The sequence below is a fragment of the Sinocyclocheilus grahami genome, unplaced genomic scaffold (genome assembly GCF_001515645.1).
Source record: "Sinocyclocheilus grahami isolate Dianchi unplaced genomic scaffold, SAMN03320097.WGS_v1.1 scaffold900.1, whole genome shotgun sequence".
Taxonomy (NCBI): domain Eukaryota; kingdom Metazoa; phylum Chordata; class Actinopteri; order Cypriniformes; family Cyprinidae; genus Sinocyclocheilus; species Sinocyclocheilus grahami.
In genome coordinates this window covers 273,343-294,827 of record NW_015506079.1, presented here as the reverse complement: position 1 = coordinate 294,827, position 21,485 = coordinate 273,343, and the positions used below count along the sequence as shown (strand labels likewise).

General features: G+C 36.8%; 1 protein-coding gene, 1 long non-coding RNA gene and 1 pseudogene across 2 annotated transcripts in view; all 3 read left to right on the top strand.

Annotated features, from left to right (window-relative positions):
- The first annotated feature begins 6,210 nt into the window (after positions 1-6,210).
- Positions 6,211-8,131, top strand: LOC107563975 (protein NLRC3-like; annotated as a pseudogene).
- A 59-nt stretch (positions 8,132-8,190) lies between these two features.
- LOC107563968 (uncharacterized) lies at positions 8,191-8,883 on the top strand. Its single transcript, XR_001606167.1, has 3 exons — positions 8,191-8,213; positions 8,524-8,664; positions 8,807-8,883. It is a non-coding gene; the product is annotated as an uncharacterized lncRNA (long non-coding RNA).
- Positions 8,884-14,640: 5,757 nt separating this feature from the next.
- The window catches only part of LOC107563973 (protein NLRC5-like), a 93,301-nt gene continuing 86,456 nt past the window's right edge, over positions 14,641-21,485 (top strand). The window contains 6 exon segments of the mRNA XM_016248938.1: positions 14,641-14,677; positions 15,442-15,549; positions 16,268-16,412; positions 16,860-17,100; positions 17,198-18,998; positions 19,548-19,718. Coding sequence (XP_016104424.1) covers positions 14,655-14,677; positions 15,442-15,549; positions 16,268-16,412; positions 16,860-17,100; positions 17,198-18,998; positions 19,548-19,718 — 2,489 coding nt within the window. The 5' untranslated portion in view covers positions 14,641-14,654.

Genomic DNA, 21,485 nt, shown 5'->3' with positions numbered 1-21,485 from the left:
TACAGTATATATATATATTAGTTGCTTATTAGTGCTCCACACTCCAGTCCAGTTGGTGGCGGTAAATGCACCAGAAGTTGGTTTGCCATCCGCCATAAAACGTTATTAGAAGAAGATGAAGATGCATCACGCGCCGGCTGTTTCGAGAATGCGCTCAGGACAGTTAAGACAGTGCAGTGCTTCAGAGGTAAAAAACGATATAAATACTGTTCAGTTTCTTGCACAGACCGATCATTTCGTGTCTTTACACATCAATGTATCATCACGAGCCGCAGGGTTTAATTTGGTTTTGTTTGTGTATGTTTTTTTCTCTCTCTTTTTTTAATTTGGTTTTGTTTGAGTATGTTTTTTTCTCTCTCTTTTTTTACTCTCAAAGCGGTGATTCCCATTCACTTCCATTATAAGACTGACAGACTGCAACGGTTTGAGTTAAACAACTTTGTTTGTGTTCTACTGAAGAAACAAAGTCACCTAAATCTTGGATGTCCTGGGGGTAAGCAGATACACATCAAATTTTCATTTTTGGGTGAACTATACCTTTAATGTGGCATAAATCGTAAAATGTAGCGCTTCAGTTAAAGCCAGAGCCACTGAAAAACAATTGCGACAAGCTTTGGGGCCCATTCTTCGTACGTCGCTAACTCAGTTAGCTGGATTTGATTGTTGACGATTTGGCATGATCTTGGATTGTTTGGTTCTTCGAAGCTCATCCTGGAGTTGCTGCCATAGCAACAGGTCCGTAAACTTAAACCTGCTTGCAGGCTTATTTCATGTAAACAGGATTAGATTGCATATGTTTTAAGCAGAATTGATTCTTAAAATCTGTCCGCTACCACCACTACTTTATTACAAGAGTATCCTACTGATCCAGGGACAATAATTTAAAATAATAATTAAAAAATTAATTTAAAGATAATATAATGATGTTGTGTAGTCTTTAATACTACAGACACAGCCATGTCTGTAGTTGTATTGTATTGTAGTTATTTTTGTATTCGAGTCTTACACACATGATATACAGATAATATAGAGTCGTGCATTAATTTGAGTAATGACAGCTATTATGGGAGTGGGTTGATGGAGTGCAGGAGATGCAGATAACATGATCTTGAACCTTAAGAAACTGAAAGTTCATAGACCGGATTCATGACAGTGTCATAATAACGTCAGTAATTATGACTGTCGAATGTCTGACTTGATTTTTGGTAATGTATTTTGCCCCGCCCCCAAAACATAGGATTTGACTATCAGTCGACTGTTGGCATGATTCAAAAATTCCAATTCGACTATGAAAATTCCAATTCGACTATGTAAATCCTTAGTCGGGGACACCCCTAAATAATATTGTCTCTCTGTTCTTGTCAGTAAAAGATCAGGATCATGTGTATCCAGCTCTGTCTATGAAGAGTGACCATTCAAAAGGTGATGGACCATACTTTAGTGAGAAAACACCATCATCTTCCAAAAGGTATTTTATGTTTTTCTAATTGTTGGCCATAAACTGAATGATGTATTTACAAAAAAAAAAGAATATTCATCATATCGTTTGCAGTCAACTATGAGTCACATCTGGTGTGTGAAATATTCGTCCAAGTGTTTGGTTTCACAATTTATTTGATTTGTCACCAAGAAATTTGACTGAGATCATTAATTTCTGAAGCAGGGTGTCCACGGGTCCTTAAAAAAATCTTAATGTCTTAAATAACGTTTTTCTAATAAAAGGCCTTAAAAAGTCTTAAAATGTCTTAAATTCAGATTCAGTGGGTCTTAAATATTTTTGGTCACATTAACGCTAAAATATATTTTTCAGTCTGTCGGACCCAGTGACATTTTACAATCAATGGACAGACCAAAGTTTTTTTTTCTTTCCTCGCGGTAGTTACTGCATCATCAGAGAGAATTGCAGTAGCAGAATACAGGTCGAACTACCTTCTTTGTTATAATGTTCTCAATAATAATAGGCCTATAGTTCGAGCTACAGCTAGCTGACCAGCCTTTTAGCTAGTTTAAAATGCTGTTGAGGCTCACGCTGCCTGTCTCTTTGTGAGAGACGTCTACACAAATGCAAGTACTGCTCACTGCTCCACAAACGAGCAACAACAAACATAAAGAAACTCGGAAGAAACACACTGAGGTATAAATTCAAAATGCTCAGTTTATTCATAAAATGTGGTTAAATGACATACCATGACAAGGGGGCTATTTTGCTGAATATTTCACGATTGCAAATGTCACATTGACTTTAGTTCGATAAACAAGTAGTTAAGTAGTCAATTAGTTATTACGTTATTTACATTTTATACACGATATTTACTGTTTTGTTCTATTTCACCAACGAAAATAGTTCCAAACAAAGATCAGTACATTCTCCAAGCAACACTCGGCTGTGTTTTGTTACTGAATGATTCAGTGTTTTGAACGAATCCGTTGACTCAATGACTCACTCATTAAGTGACTTATCGCCACCTACTGGTGATTCAGTACATTTAAAAATATGGATTTTCCCGCCAACATTTCGTATTTGTATATCCAAAAATGTGGTCCCACTTTATATTAAGTGTCCCTAATACCTGTGTACTTACATATAGGGATGCGCCGATCTGATATTCATATCGGATATCGGCTCCGATACTGCCATTTTTGTCGGATCGGGTATCGGTCAGAGATGGCCGATCCAAATCCGAGATTATAAGTATTGTGTTACCTCTGAAGCCATACCATAGCTTAAAGGGTTACTCCACCCCAAAATGCAAAATTTTGTCATTAATCACTTACCCCCATGTCATTTCAAACCCGTAAAAGTTTCGTTTGTCTTCGGAACACAATTTAAGATATTTTGGATGAAAACCGGGAGCCTTGTTGAATGTCCCATTGACTTGCACTGTCCAGAAAAGAAAGACATTGTCAGAATAGTCCATCTGCCATCAGTGGTTCAACCGTAACGTTATGAAGTGACAAGAGAGTTTAATGTTGTTTTGTTACTTGCTACTGGGTGTCTGTAAGAACAAAACACGGGCGTAGAAAAGACTATAAATTGTTTTAACGCGCACAGTAACTGAAATTTAAAACTATTAAAAGAAAGGCTCAATAACTGTTGCACAGATATAATACACTACGCATCAATTTCTCTTCCCTTTGTGCTTTGCACTTTTTAAGGCAAAGCGCTGCGTGCTGTGACTCCATGTTGCTTCAAGAGCATCATTCTGCACACCGGATGCGCATATTGTAAGCGCTTCGTGCCGCACTGTATTTGTTATCGAATCTATCATATATCACTGTATTTACCTATCGAATCTATCATATGTTGTTGCCTTATTAAAAAAAATGCTATACATTTAAAAGAAATGTATTTTAATTGTATACTTATATATAAATACATTCATGAATGTTTTTCATTAATAGGTTTTATAATACAAATAGCAATGTGTAACATTTTACCATATTTAGTGCAACACTTTTATTTGTTCCACATAAAATATTGTTTTTTTCACTAAATGTTTGGATTTCTAAAATTATTGTGCACTGATTTTTCTAGAATAATTTTTGCTGCTGAATTATCCACTAATCTAGTTTATGATATATTTTTGTCATAGATTATGAATATGCATATATTTTTTCATATTTATAGTTAATTTTTCTTTATAATGAAGTCTGTATTTAGTAGATTGTGAAAGAATGATTATCAGTTCCACACACAGAGATATATAAATTCTACATTTATTTAAATGGGGGGAAAAAAATGTCACTATATCGGATCGGTATCGGCCAATACCGAACCCTAGGTATCGGGAATCGGTATCGGAGGTGAAAAAGGCGGATCGGAGCATCCCTACTTACATAGTAACTAGATGTGTACATAGTATGTAACCACAGTGTAAGTACATATTGGTACATAGTATCTACAGCTCTAATGTTTGTGTAACTACACATATGTAACAACCCACTGAATGGTATGTGTAAGTACAAATGTGTAACAGGACATCGGTAACAACACTTTTTGGTAAAGAAAATGTTACACTTTATACTAGATTTATCATGTAATTACTCTGATGTTACACAGCAGCAGCCAGTAAGTTAGGCTTTACATATAAATTGTGGTTGGTGTCCAGAATGTTACACTTTATATTAAGTGGACAGTTCCTGAGGAGTTACCATGTAAGTACACTGGTATTACAGTGGTGCACCAACTCCAACTCGAGATCCAACTCCTCCCACATGGTCTTACACAAACCATCTTGAGGGTTGTTACATGTGTGTAGTTACAGAAATATTACAGCTGTAGATACTATGTACCAATGTGTACTTACACTGTGGTTACATACTACATACATATTTAGTTACTAGGTAAGTACACAGGTATTAGGGACACTTAATATAAAGTGGGACCATCTCGGTGATGCAGTATTTTTGTGGGGATATTTTGTATAGAATATTGTCTGCTGATATAAAAAGTTAACAGTATATCATTGTAATAAATATCCTTTATGACAGCAATGATATTTTGTTTTCTTTTTACATTAAACACATCAAATATTACATATACTGTATGTATGTAATATAATGTGTATTTCCATTACGGGTTTAGGTCTTAAATTTCATTTAAGGTGGTACTAAAAAGGTCTTACAAAAATCTTTAATTTAACATGTTTATATCTGCAGAAACCCTGTGAAGTCATTAAACCAAAAGCATCAGAAGAAATTCAGTTTGTTGATGGGGTGAGAAGGAGGGAATAGCCTTGTAACTTAGTCATACTGAGTCAGTGCATAACTAACAATCAGCATTTGTAAGCTTTTATAGAAGGCATAAGTAGGAAATTAGCTTTGCTAGAGACCACGAAGGGATGCAGGATATAGTTAGCTGATATGGATAATTTATATGGTCCATCCATCCATCATTCCATGGGCTCATGCCTGTTGGTATCCAATGCCCGTCTGACACTCCATTTCCACTGTTCACGGTTCTGTGCCATCCTGCTGAGAGAGTGGATGTCCATCTGACACCTTTCTTTGATGTCATCCAACCACTCCCTACTCGGTCTTCCTCTCCGTGTCCATCCATCCATGATCCCAAACACCACACACTTCACCAGTCGCTTGTCCTCCATCCTACAGATATTTCCAAACAGGCTGAGCTTCCTCTCCATGATGAGTTGTACAATGTTCCTTGTGTTTCCAACTCGTCTTCGCACCTCCACCTTTGTGATTTTCTGATGCCAGTGAATGTGCAAGATTCTCCTGTAGTACTTCATTTCAAACGCCAGCAATAAATCTTTGTCTTTCTTCCTCAATGTCTATGTCTCACAAACATACAGCAACACACTCTTCACACATGTCCTGATTATGCTGATTTTGGTCTCTTTGCTGATATGCTTGCTATTCCATATTATCTTGAACCCTGCCATTACTCCAGTTGCCCTCGCTATTCTCCTCTTGATCTTGTTGTAGTCGTTGTCCCAGGTCAGTAGACTACCCAGGTACACGAACTCTGTGGCATTTTCAATACTTCTGCCCCTGATCTCCAGTTCGTCTTCTATGTCCTCTTGTCCAAACACCATTGTCATTGTCTTTTCAATGTTGATCTGTAATCCTGCGGCCTCCCCTGCTTCATTGATTCGATCCAGATTTCCTTGTAATTCAACTCTATCCTCCTCCAGTAGATCAATGTCATTTGCAAATTTGAGGTTGTTGATCTTATACCCATGGACTGATATTCCAGTGCCATTGTCTCTTACCGAGTCCATTACACTCTCGAGGTATGAGATGAATATAGTTGGCGATATCGAATCCCCTTGTCTTGTTCCGACCGTTGTTTTAAACCAATCGCCCATTTCTCTGCCAACTCGCACGGCCGACTGCAAGATTTCACAGATGTTCTGCAGTATGTTGGTCGATTTTGCTCCGACTCCATATGACTTGAGTGTTGTCCAAGTGACGTCCTGTTTGATGGAGTCGAATGCCTTTCGGAAATCAATGAAACCGTTGATGATGTGTCGTCCTTTACGTTTCACCTTCTCTGCCAGTTTTAATTTTTAAATACTTTTTAAAACTTTACTTAATATAAATAGATTTTTTTCTCTGGTTAACTGATGTTCTAACAATCCCTCATTTTTGAAATCTCAACTCAGAAATAAAATAGTACTCATGTTTCAGCCGTGTGACAAATTAATGGCAGAGAATACAAAAGCACATTTACCGAGATACCAAGAAATCATGTTGATTATTGGAGTTAATCCATACCAGGTTCTTGGTATCTCTGTTTGTGTGTTTGTATTCATCACCACTTTACCTTGCTGATGGTCTATACTGTCAGTGCTGGGAAACTTCATGAGTGCATTGCTTGCCTGTAATTTGTAGTTCACATAAATTGTTTATATTTTAAACATGTTTTAAATGTATAGGTAGGACTTATTTTTTCTTGCTTTGTTTTCAGGATCTTGAGAAAAAAAAAATTGTATTTCTGAAGAATGAGCTGGAAAAGTTTAAGAAAATATTAAAAAGAGAGAACACAGTACTTTGTGGAGGACTTTATAGAGGAAATGCATGATATCAAAGCAGCTCTTGATATGACACTCTTCTTCCTGAGAGATATGAAGCAAGTTGAGGCTGCAGATGCTCATTGTCACTTATAAAATGTAAAATGATGCATATCTTTCTGTTTATTGTTCTTGTTTGTTTATTAGATGAGCTGGTCCTCATTCATCAGCGACCACTAAAATCAAAGAAGAAGAAGCACCAATCTGTATCTGAAGGAATTGCAAAGCATGGGGACTCCAAGTTTCTGAAGAACATCTACACGGATCTCTATATGACTTTGGGTCTTAGTAAACAAGTCCATATCCAACATGAAGTAAGACAAGTTCAGGCTGCTGACAGGCAACATGAATCACAAGAGATTCCAGTTGAATGCAAAAATGTATTTGAAGCACCTGAACAAGACAAGGAGATTAGAACTGTACTGACAAAAGGAGTTGCTGGCATCGGAAAATCCATCTCTGTGCAAAAGTTTATTCTGGATTGGGCTGACGGTAAAGAAAATGAGGATATTACTTTCATATTTCCTCTTGCATTTCGAGAAATGAACCTAAAGGAGAAAGAATTACAAAGCTTGACATGTCTTATACGTCAGTTTTTCCCAGAGATAAAAGGATTGAACCTTGCCAGAAATTATACATTTAAATTACTGTTCATCCTTGATGGTTTGGACGAATGTCGTCTTCCTCTGAACTTTGAGGGTAATGAGACATGCCGTGATGTATCGTCACCAGCCTCTCTGGATGTTCTCCTCACAAACCTCATCAAGGGAAATCTGCTTCCTTCTGCTCTCATCTGGACCACCACCAGACCAGCAGCTGCCATTAAAATTCCTCCCGAATGCATTGACCGCGTGACAGAAGTACAAGGATTCAATGATGCACAAAAGAAGGAGTACTTCAGAAAAAGATTCACAGATGCAGATCTGGCAAACAAAATTATTGATAATGTTAAACAATCAAAGAGTATTTTTATTATGTGCTACATCCCAGTCTTCTGCTGGATTTCAGCCACTGTTCTCCAAAACATTTTGGAAGAGAGAAGATATAAAGATCTGAAAAACAGTCAGGCTGATGACGCCTCCAAAACACTGCAGATATCAAACACTGAAGACATTCCCAAGACTCTGACACAAATGTACACACACTTTCTCCGCTTTCAGATCCAGCAGAGCAGACGAAAATATGATGGAGCATACACACCAGATGTTTCCTGGGATAAAGATGCCATCCTTTCACTGGGGAAACTGGCATTTCATCAGCTGGAAAGAAACAATCTGCTCTTTTATGAAGATCTGGAATCATGTGGTATTAATGCCTCCCAAGCATCAGTGTATTCAAGCATGTGTACCCAGATGTTTAAGGAGGAAAAAGGAATCATTCTTGGTACCACTTTCTGTTTTGTTCACTTGTGCATTCAAGAGTTTATTGCAGCCCTTTATGCACATCTGTTTCTAGACATCAACAAGAAAAGTGTGTTTGATCATCATGAGTCTACAGAACAGGAAAACAAAAATGAAGCCATGATTGATTTGCTCAAGACTGCAGTGGACAAGGCACTCGAGAGTGAAACTGGACACCTGGACCTTTTCCTTCGCTACCTTCTTGGTCTGTCACTCCAGTTAAGTAGCCATCATGTTCCCATTGTGCCTGGTCGTGTATTGAAGTTGTAACTCGCTGTTGGTGAGTCTAGTCTGTTTGTGCCTTGTCAAGTCTGTGTTTCTAGTCTTCATTTATTGTTTGGATGTTTGGATCACGTCTGTGAATAAACTGTACATGGGTTCTTCACTACGCTCGCCTTCAGTGGACTGATTCGTTACAATGAGATTAGTTGTATTGTCAGTGTAGCCCACCATGCTAAAGTATATTTATTGCTCATCTAAAATTAATACATTGATTTTTATTTTTTTTTTGTATTTAGCAAATCCATAGTTTTTTTTAACCTTTGTGTTCTAAATTATTTCTTGTAGGTTAAATGATTGTAACTTAACAGACAAAAGCTGTTCAAGTCTGGCTAAAGCTCTTGAATCGGATAACAGTCTGGAAGAGCTGAATATGAACAATAATAATCTGCAGGATTCAGGAGTAAAGCTACTCTGCAGTGGACTGAAGAGTGTAAATTGGAGATACTGAGGTAAGTTGTGTGACAAGACAAAAGGTGTGATTTTAGATATCCTTTACAAAGTGTGTGTATAAATAATGGGTTTCAGTACCATCAGTTAATAGAAGTTGTGCTGACTAATAATTCATTTGTCTTTATATCGGCTTTGTTTCAGAAACGAATATGCTTAATTTGCATCTCATTTAGTTTGAAGAATAAGGGGAGTTGAAGTTTACCATAATAAATTCATGAAACCTACAAAAACAAATTTAAATCATGATACCTACAATTAAATTTTTTTTATTTACTAGTTGTTGATATATCTGCGCTGTTTTTTCTATATTGTGTAAAACATTTATTATGTAGTAAAATGTTTGTGGAAAGGCTCAAATGAAAAGGGATGTGAACTTTTTCAGGCTCCGCCAGTGTGCAGTAACAGAAGAAAGCTGTCCAGCTCTGGCTTCAATTCTCAGTTCAGACTCCAACAATCTGAAATATCTTGACCTAAACAACAATAATCTACAGGATTCAGGAGTGATGCTGCTCTCTGGTGGCCTGAAAGAGAACCGTAAACTAGAGAAACTCAAGTGAGTTGACATTAATGTTTAAGACACTAAATCTACTGTGTCCAACATTGGGAATTTTGTTTGTATCAATATTCACTAATCCATTTTTGATTGTGATCTCTTCTGTAGACTCTAACTGCAGTATCACTGAAGAAGGTTATAAAGCTCTGGCTTCAGCTCTGAGATCAAACCCTTCACACCTGATAGAGCTGGATCTCAGAGGAAATGATCCTGGACAATCAGGAGTGAAGCAGCTCGATGATTTACTACAGAATCCAGACTGTCAACTGAAGACACTGAGGTGAGATGTGCTTTGAAAAAAAAAATGTTTCTGAAAGTAATTTTCAGATGCAACGGGGGGAAAAAAAGGAATAAACATGAAACTTGTAAATAAAATAATCTGATATATAGCCTATGTACAATTTAATGTTGTGTGGGTGTTCGTCACAGATTGCATGAGGTCGGAGATTCCCGTGTTTACATCTCCATAACATAACCTACTGGAAGCTCTGTAGTTTTGCTGTATAGGCCTATAGAGCAGTGGACTGAAGAGTGTAAATTGGAGATACTGAGGTAAGTTGTGTGACAAGACAAAAGGTGTGATTTTAGATATCCTTTACAAAGTGTGTGTATAAATAATGGGTTTCAGTACCATCAGTTAATAGAAGTTGTGCTGACTAATAATTCATTTGTCTTTATATCGGCTTTGTTTCAGAAACGAATATGCTTAATTTGCATCTCATTTAGTTTGAAGAATAAGGGGAGTTGAAGTTTACCATAATAAATTCATGAAACCTACAAAAACAAATTTAAATCATGATACCTACAATTAAATTTTTTTTATTTACTAGTTGTTGATATATCTGCGCTGTTTTTTCTATATTGTGTAAAACATTTATTATGTAGTAAAATGTTTGTGGAAAGGCTCAAATGAAAAGGGATGTGAACTTTTTCAGGCTCCGCCAGTGTGCAGTAACAGAAGAAAGCTGTCCAGCTCTGGCTTCAATTCTCAGTTCAGACTCCAACAATCTGAAATATCTTGACCTAAACAACAATAATCTACAGGATTCAGGAGTGATGCTGCTCTCTGGTGGCCTGAAAGAGAACCGTAAACTAGAGAAACTCAAGTGAGTTGACATTAATGTTTAAGACACTAAATCTACTGTGTCCAACATTGGGAATTTTGTTTGTATCAATATTCACTAATCCATTTTTGATTGTGATCTCTTCTGTAGACTCTAACTGCAGTATCACTGAAGAAGGTTATAAAGCTCTGGCTTCAGCTCTGAGATCAAACCCTTCACACCTGATAGAGCTGGATCTCAGAGGAAATGATCCTGGACAATCAGGAGTGAAGCAGCTCGATGATTTACTACAGAATCCAGACTGTCAACTGAAGACACTGAGGTGAGATGTGCTTTGAAAAAAAAAATGTTTCTGAAAGTAATTTTCAGATGCAACGGGGGGAAAAAAAGGAATAAACATGAAACTTGTAAATAAAATAATCTGATATATAGCCTATGTACAATTTAATAACATATAGCCTAGTTTGATATATGAAGTGGGTGTTCGTCACAGATTGCATGAGGTCGGAGATTCCCGTGTTTACATCTCCATAACATAACCTACTGGAAGCTCTGTAGTTTTGCTGTATAGGCCTATAGATACAAATATAAAAATTACAAACACACAACATTTTGAGTTACTTCCATTTCTGAAAAAAAGAAGGCCTAGTAATTGATATTATAAATACACACGCCTGATTTTCTTTTTAATTATCCAGCGTACATAAAAAAAACAAAAAAAAAAACATTTGCAATCAAGACCAGAAGTGAATGTAAACCAGATTTGGCCCAGACTCTGTTGTGTGAAGCCAAGCATAAGAATAGCCTACTAATGTAAACATCTCGTATAAGTTGCATTTTCAGAAGTAATAACGGCAGGCCTAATAACGTTGTAATGTACCAACATTATGAACACTAGGATAATTTAGTTCCCCTCACTTTACAACAAATCCTTTAAATTTAACCGTATCAGAACAGAATAAGAATTTAAAAAAATATAATTCTAATCGATAAATATAATTGCAGTATATAACAATATATGCTTCGCAATAAACATGCCAAAACAAATTAATTTTATAAAGAAACGTAAGGTAAATTTGGACTTACTTCTCTCAGGCACAAATCCAAATGTGTCCATATTCGTGATGTAGCTGAAGCTAAACTATTAGCCTTATTAGGTAAAATAGGCTTTGTAGTTCACGCGTTCCAGTAACGACGGAAAAATATCATAATGAGCAAAAATATGCCACAGTGGACCGGGTTGCACACTGAACGTCACGGTGAACGGCTGCTGTTTCCAATGAATGCAGTAGCTTAGTGTGCGCGTGAGGCGCCGGCGCGATCAAACAGCTGAAACATAAAATAGACTAGGCTACTCCCTCATTTTTGGGGGGTAGTCTATTTTATGTTTCAGCAGTACCTTGCCTCATCGACTAAAATCAGGGCGCCCGCTACGGAGACTGCACCAGAGGTGAGGGGGTACAGTGACCGAGGTGGCCGGGCTGTCAATTAATCGAGCTGACTGATCATTTCGCTAGCGAAGACCCCTATTCCTCGGCTGGGATCATGTAGAGCCCTTTGAAGCTGTATTGAAACGGCAATTTGGACCTTCAACCCATTTGTCACCATTGAAGCCCACTATATGGAGAAAAATCCTGGAACATTTTCCTCAAAAACCTTATCTTTTCGATTTGAAGAACGAAAGACATGAAGGTTTTGGGTGACATGAGGGTGTTTAATGAACAGGACACTTTCATTATGGAAGTGAACTTGGCCTGCTTTAACTAATGTAGAGGCTATTTTACAAGCTTTAATTACTTTTTAAAATGATTACTGATATATACAGGTTGCAGAAGGTTTAGACCTTCAAATGAGACAAATTTGCTTTAATGAAACTACATGATCTTGAATTATAGCTGTTGGTTTAGTGTTATTACAAATGGTCATTTTGTTTTATATACAGGTTGATCTGAGAACAGATGCGTCCAGTCAGCAGGAGCCTGGCACTTTAGTATAAAGCCTTCATCTGTCGTGTAGTGGACTGTAGGATGTTAACACTTTTCATTTTTCAATAAAAAAATGGTGAGATTGAGGACAACATTCAGTGTTGACAATGCAGTAATACATAATGTTCATTTAATTAACAATCCTCCTTGTTGAATTTATAGTGTTAAGGTGAATTTCTTTAGCTGGTATGCCAAGGTAATTCATAACTGGATACTAATGCTTTCAAATTGAATATTAATTGATATGGAATGTATTTATATGTAAACACTAAAATGTAGTATTTACATTAAGCTTTATGCACAGATGCAGCATTGTCCTGAAACATTTTGTACAAGATCTGCATACGATTGAGCATTTAGTGGATTTTTATGGGGACTAAATGCTAAGAATTTTGAACTTCACGTTGTATCTATTATTTAGTGTGCTCAGTGGAATACCCATAATTCCTTGCACTTTAATCATTTAATTGTGGTGTTTGGTCAAAGCATGAACAATTATAAGAATGTGTGCATAAGTGGTATTTGGATTTAACGTTTTGATCGTTTTATTGTAAAGTTGTGATTTTTGATTTCACTTTGTTAAAGTTTCTAATTGTTTCTGTGCGTGTTCATGATGCTTAACTATAATCTCTGTTTTCATTAAACATGTTCATGAAGATTACAAGGGAAATATTCTGCCTCAAATGATTCTCCTCAGGACTGAGTGTTGCTAATCAAACTGAGCTCAACAGTTTTATTAAATGGCCAAATGTTATATTAATTATATAAATGGATGAATCTGTATTAATCTATCAATTTTACATAATTCTCAATTATGACTCATTTTAATATTAAAAGATGCATATATGAAACGGGTCAAGTAATTCTCTACTCAGAATAGACCGTGATATTGAATATGTTGAGTGGCTTCTCTGTTCTGCTGCTGTTACTTCAGAAAGTCCAAAGTCTTTAGTTCTGATGTTTATGATTGTTTTTTTCCTCGTAATCAACTGATCTATTGTGTTTCCATGTCTCAAACAGACACTTTGTTACTCCCTTTTTCCTCCTAATGACCCCGAACGCCCAGTTATCCCTGTTCATACTAGAGCTAGGCTTTTCTCAACAGCGATCAGAAATTATAAGTGCTTCACAGAAGTCTGGATTACTTTTTAAACAAGATTATTGCAAGTAAGTTTTAACTTTAACTAGTTATTTGGGGGGTTTGATTAAATTGTAATTTACAATATTGCAGATATGTTGTAGACGAAAATGATGCAGCCAGAAATTATGTGAACAAACTCCATAAACTATTCTTTTATTCCTGTCTCATGAAGAAAAACACTGTACAGTACTGCAAATACATTACCAAGTGTCAAGTCGTCGGACATTGGACAATCATCACGTAAACACGGCACAAATGTGTAAGGAACGACTTGCGGATACAAACGGGGTAAATAATATTTTTTGTGTGTGTGTGTGTGTGTGTGTGTGTTTCCTATAATAAAGTTAACATTGGCTGTTGTTACATTATCAGCACTGTTGAATACATTGACACACATAATGATATTCTGGTATTTGTGGAGGCTGTCCGGAAGGAATTTGTTGCCATAGCCACAGGCATAGCTTGACATTTGGACTATAGGGCAGTGCCAGGATGTAAAAGAGACAAGAGAATAGTTGTTGGTGCAGGAGTGTCAAAGACATTATTCTATATAATCTGTGCGTTATAAACGTTTTTTGTATAAATGTTTAAATGTTGTGTGTGCTATAAATGTTTAAAATGTTTGTGCGTATTACCTACAAACACATAAGACTCAATGCTAAAGAAATTATTCTAGTATACTTTTATTATATTGTACAATGGCAATTTCAATGGCTTGACTTCAATGACTTCAATTGGGACGTTGCTATTTTGTCAGGCAGCCTTTCTGTCAAACTCAATATACATGAGTGAATGATTCAGTTTTCTAGACATTCCCAAGAATTACGTAATTAAGGATTTTGTAATAAAAAAGCAGAGAGACTTAATGGAGTGAAGAAAATTCATCAAGGTAAATTCAAAATTTTCTAATGGTTTGTAAAAACGAGACAGAACATGTTACAGACAAACATAGAACTCGTGTTCTTATTTCAGAGGTTGTTACTCTGAACATACAAAGCTGCCATGAAAATACTTAACAAATTGCACATTTTGAAGATGAATATATTTCTGAAAGATTTCTTTTTTTATGCTGTTGTTTTGTGGTCATGTGGCATAGAAAGTATTTTCTACTGCCATGTTATCCATGAGGGACATCTCCAGATCACACTGAATGGCTGATTGTCTTCACAAATCAATGCTTTACTGTATTCACTGGCATTTTTGCTGCAGTATGTCAGAAGAGTGAAGAAAGGACTGTCCATCTAAGATGAGTCTCCCAGAAGAAGAGAGGTAAGACTTTTTCTGTCTTCAATTAATCATTTCAAACACGACTTTCTTGTGAAGAACAAAACCTTGTCAACAAAGACTGTTTATTACTTGATGTATGTTACATTTGGAAATACTGTGCAAATTGCCCAGAAGTTTTGTATGTACTTATGGGTTAAAAATGAAACTATTATTTTGAAGAAATAAAATGTATGTATGACAAACAGAGCTTTATGGGTGTGTCACAGTTAACTTACTATGTAATAATAATTAGTGTACCCCTGCACTTTTACCATGACTGTTGATGTTTTGGGAAAACAAATGAATAATTTTAGTTAGCAGACACTACAAATGACTAAATACTAACTAGACAATATACATTTAAAATTTAAAGTGTTGAAATCTAAAAAAAACTTGTTCCTTAGCCTGTAAACATTTTCAGCCTTTCATTCACTGCACACAGTTCAAGTCAGTTTTGCTGATATAACTAGTTGCTTTAATTTATTTATGGTATTTTTGTTGATACTAATTTAATGCACATATGGATTTACTGTCACAAAGTTTTAGAATCACAGGTGTTTTACAAGAAAGTGTAAATTGTGAAGGGTGAGGAACCAGTGCTCCACTTGGCTGTTAGTTTAACCATGATTTCATTGCTGCAGGCCTGATCAGTTATTAGGATGAAGTCTCAGACCAGGACATAGTTTGTGTTAACGTTCTAAGTGTGGTGCTAAAATTCTTCATATTGAGATTCCTATTTTTTCTCTCTCTGCTCTTTGTGTCATTAGCGTAAGATCAGGCTCACATGTGTTCAGCTCTGTGTCTGTGAAGAGTGACTGTTCACATGATCTTCCACCAAAATTCAGTGAGAAAACACCATCATCACCTACCAAAAGGTATTTCATGTGTTTTACATTATAGTGTTACATTAGCTCCACTGTGGTGTACATGCATGTAAAACTTAATAAAACAATAAATCATAGAATTAAATCTGGAGCTTCTTTCCAATAATACAATTACACAGGTAGCCACTGGGGGACATAAATTCACCATGGAAAATACATCAGGCAACTGAACATACATTCATGAGAAGGACAAATGCACAGCTATAGTGCATTTAATTAAACTAAATCTCTTTAAATGAGACTGAAGCAGCTCCTGTAATAAAGTGTTTTCTTTCTCTTTCTGCTCTTTTTGTCATTAGTGTAAGATCAGGCTCACATTTGTTCAGCTCTACGTCTCTGAAGAGTGACCATTCAAAAAAGGATATACCCAACTTCAGTGAGAAAACACCATCATCGCCTACTAAAAGGTATTTTATGTGTTTTGCATTATGAATTTGTGTTAACTGTGATAAAAAATTACAAAATAAAACAAAACTCTGAGAGTGTTACATTGCTTTCCTATGTAATGATTGTAATGTTTCTGCCTGCCTCCATTTTGCAGCTTACTGTATAACCCACTTCTTTCATATTTTTCAGAATTGTTGTGATAACTCACTGGTGCTAAAATAGAGAGCTTCATGAACCTTTAATGACCTCGGTCTGAACGTATTCATATGAGACCGAAGAACCTAGTAAAGTGTTTTTTTCTCATTGTTCTTTGTGTCATTAGTGTAAGATCAGGCTCACATGTATTCAGCTCTGTGTCTGTGAAGAGTGACCATTCAATAATATTTGAACCACCAGAATTCAGTGAGGAAACAATATCATCTACCAAAAGGTATTTCACGTGTCTCTTGTTGTTGATCTCACAGACTGTTAGAAAATAATTCTGTGACTACATTTCACCTCAACCCTTTTTCTTTACTGATGAATGCTGGGTAGGAATTAAATGCTGGTTTGATTGATTGATGGTTCGACCCAAATGATAAAGACAACTGATCTTCTGTTAGATTCCATGTGTTTTCACTTTAAGGCCTTCCTTGACTTTTGAACAGCCTTCATTTTAGAACTATACCAAAAATCACACAAAATTATAATGGTATAGCAGAGAAGTGTAATCTCTTTTGTTAGGTTATGTTGCATTTTTAATCTCACAAATGTATCAAATAAAAAATAGGCTATTTATTAAAAAAATTGAAGTCGTTTTGCATATTTTATGTTCTGGTAAATTTGTAGTTAAATGTATAACTAGCACAACTTCATTGATTTATGTACTGTTGCTTGACTGCAGTTCGTTCTAGATGTAAAATGTATGTTTTAAGCATACGTTTAATTTGTTCTACTGCTTTTTTGTATGTTTTTTTTAGGATCTTGAGAACAAAATAATCGTATTTCTGAAAAATGAGTTGGAAAAGTTGAAGAAAATATTACAAAAAGAGAACACACAGTACTTCGTGCAAGACTTCAATGAGGGCATGTGCAGTATCAAAGAAGCAGCTCTGGATATCACACTCTACTTCCTAAGAGATATGAAGCAAGATAAACTTGCAGATACTCTAGAGGGTAAGATGCTCATAAAATAACAATCTGACATATTGCCTTGTATGCATTCTAAAAGAGGTGCATACCTTTGTGCTTTTGCTCCTTTTTGTGTATTTAGATGAGCTCGTCCTCATTCATCAGCGACAGTTGAAATCAAACCTGAAGAGGAAGTATCAATGTGTGTTTGAAGGAATTGCAAAACATGGTGATTCTACACTTCTGAATAACATCTACACAGATATTTATATCACTCTGGGTGGTAGTGAACAGGTCAATACTGAACATGAAGTAAGACAGATTGAGGTTGCTTTCAGACGTCATGAATCACAAGAGATACAGGTTGAATGCACAAATTTGTTTGAAGCACCTGAACAAGACAAGGAGATCAGAACTGTACTAACAAAAGGAGTTGCTGGCATCGGAAAATCAGTCTCTGTGCAAAAGTTTGTTGTGGATTGGGCTGAAGAAAAAGAAAATCAGGATATCAGCTTTGTATTTCCTCTTCCTTTCCGGGAGATGAACTTAAAGGAGGAAGAAAACCAAAGCTTGATGAGCCTTGTAAGTCAGTTTTTCCCTGAGACAAAAGGACTGAATCTTACAAGAAGGAATCAGTTCAAAGTCCTGTTCATCCTTGATGGATTGGATGAATGCCGTCTTCCTCTAAACTTTGAGGGTAATGAGACATGGCGTGATGTCTCGTCACCAGCCTCTCTGGATGTTCTCCTCACAAACCTCATCAAGGGAAATCTGCTTCCTTCTGCTCTCATCTGGATCACCACCAGACCAGCAGCTGCCAGTAAGATTCCTCCTGACTGTATCGACCGGCTGACAGAGATACGAGGATTCAATGATGCACAAAAGGAGGAGTACTTCAGAAAAAGATTCACAGATGAGAATCAGGCCAACAAAATTGTTGATCTTGTTAAACAATCAAAGAGTCTCTTTATCATGTGCTACATCCCAGTCTTCTGCTGGATTTCAGCCACTGTTCTCCAGAGCATTTTGGAAATGAAAAGAAAAAATTATATGAAAAATGCCAAGATTGTTGATGCTTCAAATGCTGAAGACACTCCCAAGACTCTGACACAAATGTACACACACTTTCTCCGCTTTCAGATCCAGCAGAGCAGACGGAAGTATGATGTTTCCTGGGATAAAGATACCATCCTTTCACTGGGAAAACTGGCATTTCAACAGCTGGAAAGAAACAACCTAATCTTCTATGACACAGATCTGGAAGCCTGTGGTATTGATGTCTCTAAAGCATCAGTGTATTCAGGCATGTGTACCCAGATCTTTAAGGAGGATACAGGGATCATTCTTGGTACCATGTACTGCTTTGTTCACTTGAGCATTCAAGAGTTCATTGCAGCCCTTTATGCACATTTGTTTCTAGACATCAACAACCAAAGTGTCTTTGATCAAGACTCCACAGAACAGGAAAACAAAAGTGAAACCTTGACTGATTTGCTCAAGACTGCAGTGGACAAGGCACTTGAGAGTGACAGTGGACACCTGGACCTTTTTCTTCGATTCCTCCTCGGTCTGTCACTTGAGTCCAGTCGTCCACTTTTAAGAGGTCTGTTAACTCAGCAAGACAGCAATGACCAGAGCTGCAAGGAAATAGTTCAGTACATCAAGCAGAAATTAGACTCTAATCTATCTCCAGAGAGATCCATCAATCTGTTTCATTGCCTGAATGAACTGAACGACCAAACTCTGGTGAAAGAGATTCAAAGCCAACTTAACAAAGGAAGTCTCTCATCTTCTGATCTTTCTCCTGCCCAGTGGTCTGCTGTGGCCTTTGTGTTGTTGACGTCAGAGGAAGAGCTGGAGGAGTTTGATCTACAGAAATTCAAGAAATCAGATGAGTGTTTCTTTAGACTTTTGGAAGTTGTCAAAACCTCCAAAAGAGCTCTGTAAGTCATTTTTGCACTAATTTGAAAAGTACATTAAGTCACCTATAGTTAGTTCTGAATCTATACAATGCATCTTTAATATCTATATACATACATAATATATCCTTTATGTATCAGTTAGCTCTAATGCTTGCTCAGTCAGATCAGATGACAGAGTGGAATTGCTCTTTCTTAATAGCTAGCAGAAAATAAGTGCAATTTACCTCACTGACCATAGCAAAACTTGACAAAAAACAACAAAAATGAAAGCTTGGTTCTTATCTAAATCAAGCAAACAAATGCTCTAATGATAACTAGCTTAACAATAATTGCCATTTAGAACTGCATTGATTAAAGGCAGCCATTGAGAAGACATGTTTAATTTCTAAGTAACTGTTAAAAGACCAAGCAACAAATGCTCTACACACTTGCCATGTTGTAGCCAGGTCTTCTTATTTCTGTTTATGGACATGACGTAACAATGCAAATGTGAATGATTAATATTTGTATTTAGCAAATATATTGTATGTATTGAATTTCAGTTTGTTTGTTGGTATTTTCCTGTTGTAGGTTAAATGATTGTGACTTAACAGACAGAAGCTGTTCAGCTCTGGCTCCAGTTCTTGTATCAGACTCCAATCTGAAAGAGCTCAATATGAACAATAATAACCTGCAGGATTCAGGAGTGAAGAAACTCTGCATTGGACTGAAAAGTATAAATTGTAAATTAGAGACACTGAGGTATGTTGTAAGACCACAGACAAAAAGTGTGATTTGTTTTACATATTCTTTACCAGATGTGTTAATATAATGTATTAAAATACTGTCAATTAAGTTCATGTAAAGTCTAATAACGAATGCTCCTGTGAAAGTCATGTAGAGCAGTGTTTCCCAACCCTGTTCCTGGAGATAGATAACTGGGGAGTGTCTCAACAAAATCTGAACACAAGTGGTCGCAATTTTTTTTTTTGAAATTAACACCAGTTGGTAACATAGGTCATATTAGTATGTGTTAATTGTGGTACAGACTGAATGACTTTTTTGGGGGGCCCTTCAGGAGCATGTATTGTACATTTTCTACATTTTAGAATCTATACATATTGACAAGCTGTTTATTTTCAGGCTCAGTAAGTGTGATCTAACAGTGAAAAGCTGTTCAGCTCTGGCTTCAGTTCTCCGTTTGGACTCCAGCAGTCTGAAAGATCTTGACCTGAGCAATAATAATCTGCAGGATTCAGGAGTGAAGCTGCTCTCTGATGGACTGAAAGAGAACTGTAAACTGGAGAATCTCAGGTGAGTTGATGAGTAACATATTGAAGGTCTCTAGGATTTTTTGTTTGCTTATATTCAGCCGGGCTGTACAGTGTGACATATATGTTGCACATACTAAGAAAAAAACAGTCTGTGTGGTGAATAAATTTACCACAGTAACATGTGTGCGATACAGTTTTGCAATGTGTGTGAGCCCGTTTACAAACCTGTTGTCCAACACAGAATATTTAATGATGTGGTTTCATTCCAAATTCGCTTCATAACATTAGTCAAGTGTTTTAAATGACTTTTTGTGTTTCGAGGTATTTTCATATCAGAGAATGAGGTAGAAAACATTATTTTATGGTATTCTATGCAGTGATAAAGGCTATGTTGATTAGCATTGCATTATAAATATACTTGATTCTTATAAAATAACCCAGATAGATGGACGAACATGGATAAACCATATATTGTTGCAATTGTATGTTTATTTTCTTCATTTGTAATCAGTTAAGAGTCTCTATCTGCGTTTTATTCAGCTGCAGCGAGAGCTGAATGCCCTTGAATATTAGGTTCCTCTTCAGGAACTCTAGCTGCGTCAGAAAACGCTTGGGGAACGCTCTTTCTCTGAGGAGATTGATGTTGTTTGTGTGACTGAGCAGCTCGCGCGCTGCCGAGGCAACGCATACTGTATATGAAATGATATATTATATATTACATCATTTCGGTTTTTGATGTGAATATTACTACACCAGACCGTATTTACTCGTCTGGTTGTTTGATTGCATTTAATTCTGAGGAATAAAATTAAGTATTTGTCTGACTAATTCTGAGGAATAAAATGAAGTATTTGTCTGACTATGAGAAGTTATATATTCAGGGGATCTTGGGATATAAATTTCTCGAGTGAGAGCACGCGTTAACCTCTCTTCCTCTGAGGAGGTTGAGGCGGTCAGCAGGGGCTGCGGGGCGGAGCAGTCCCAACCTACCGTGTTCCAGCCCCTCATTCTGGGGGCCTCACTTCTCATACTCTGCAGAGTCTAGAGTCAGAGTGGCGCTCCCAGGCTGAAGGCTTCTAGCAGAAGGCGGGTCTGCGAACTGTCATTCTCGCTGGATAGTCTTTGTCGTAAATGTCCTGATGCCTAAGGTCTAGGACTTTTTGAGGGCCAGCTCCCTCTGGGGAAGAGCGGTGTACACCGCATTACATGGTGCCAGTCTCTCCTCAGTGCCCTCAGGAGGTCGGTCTGCCAACCC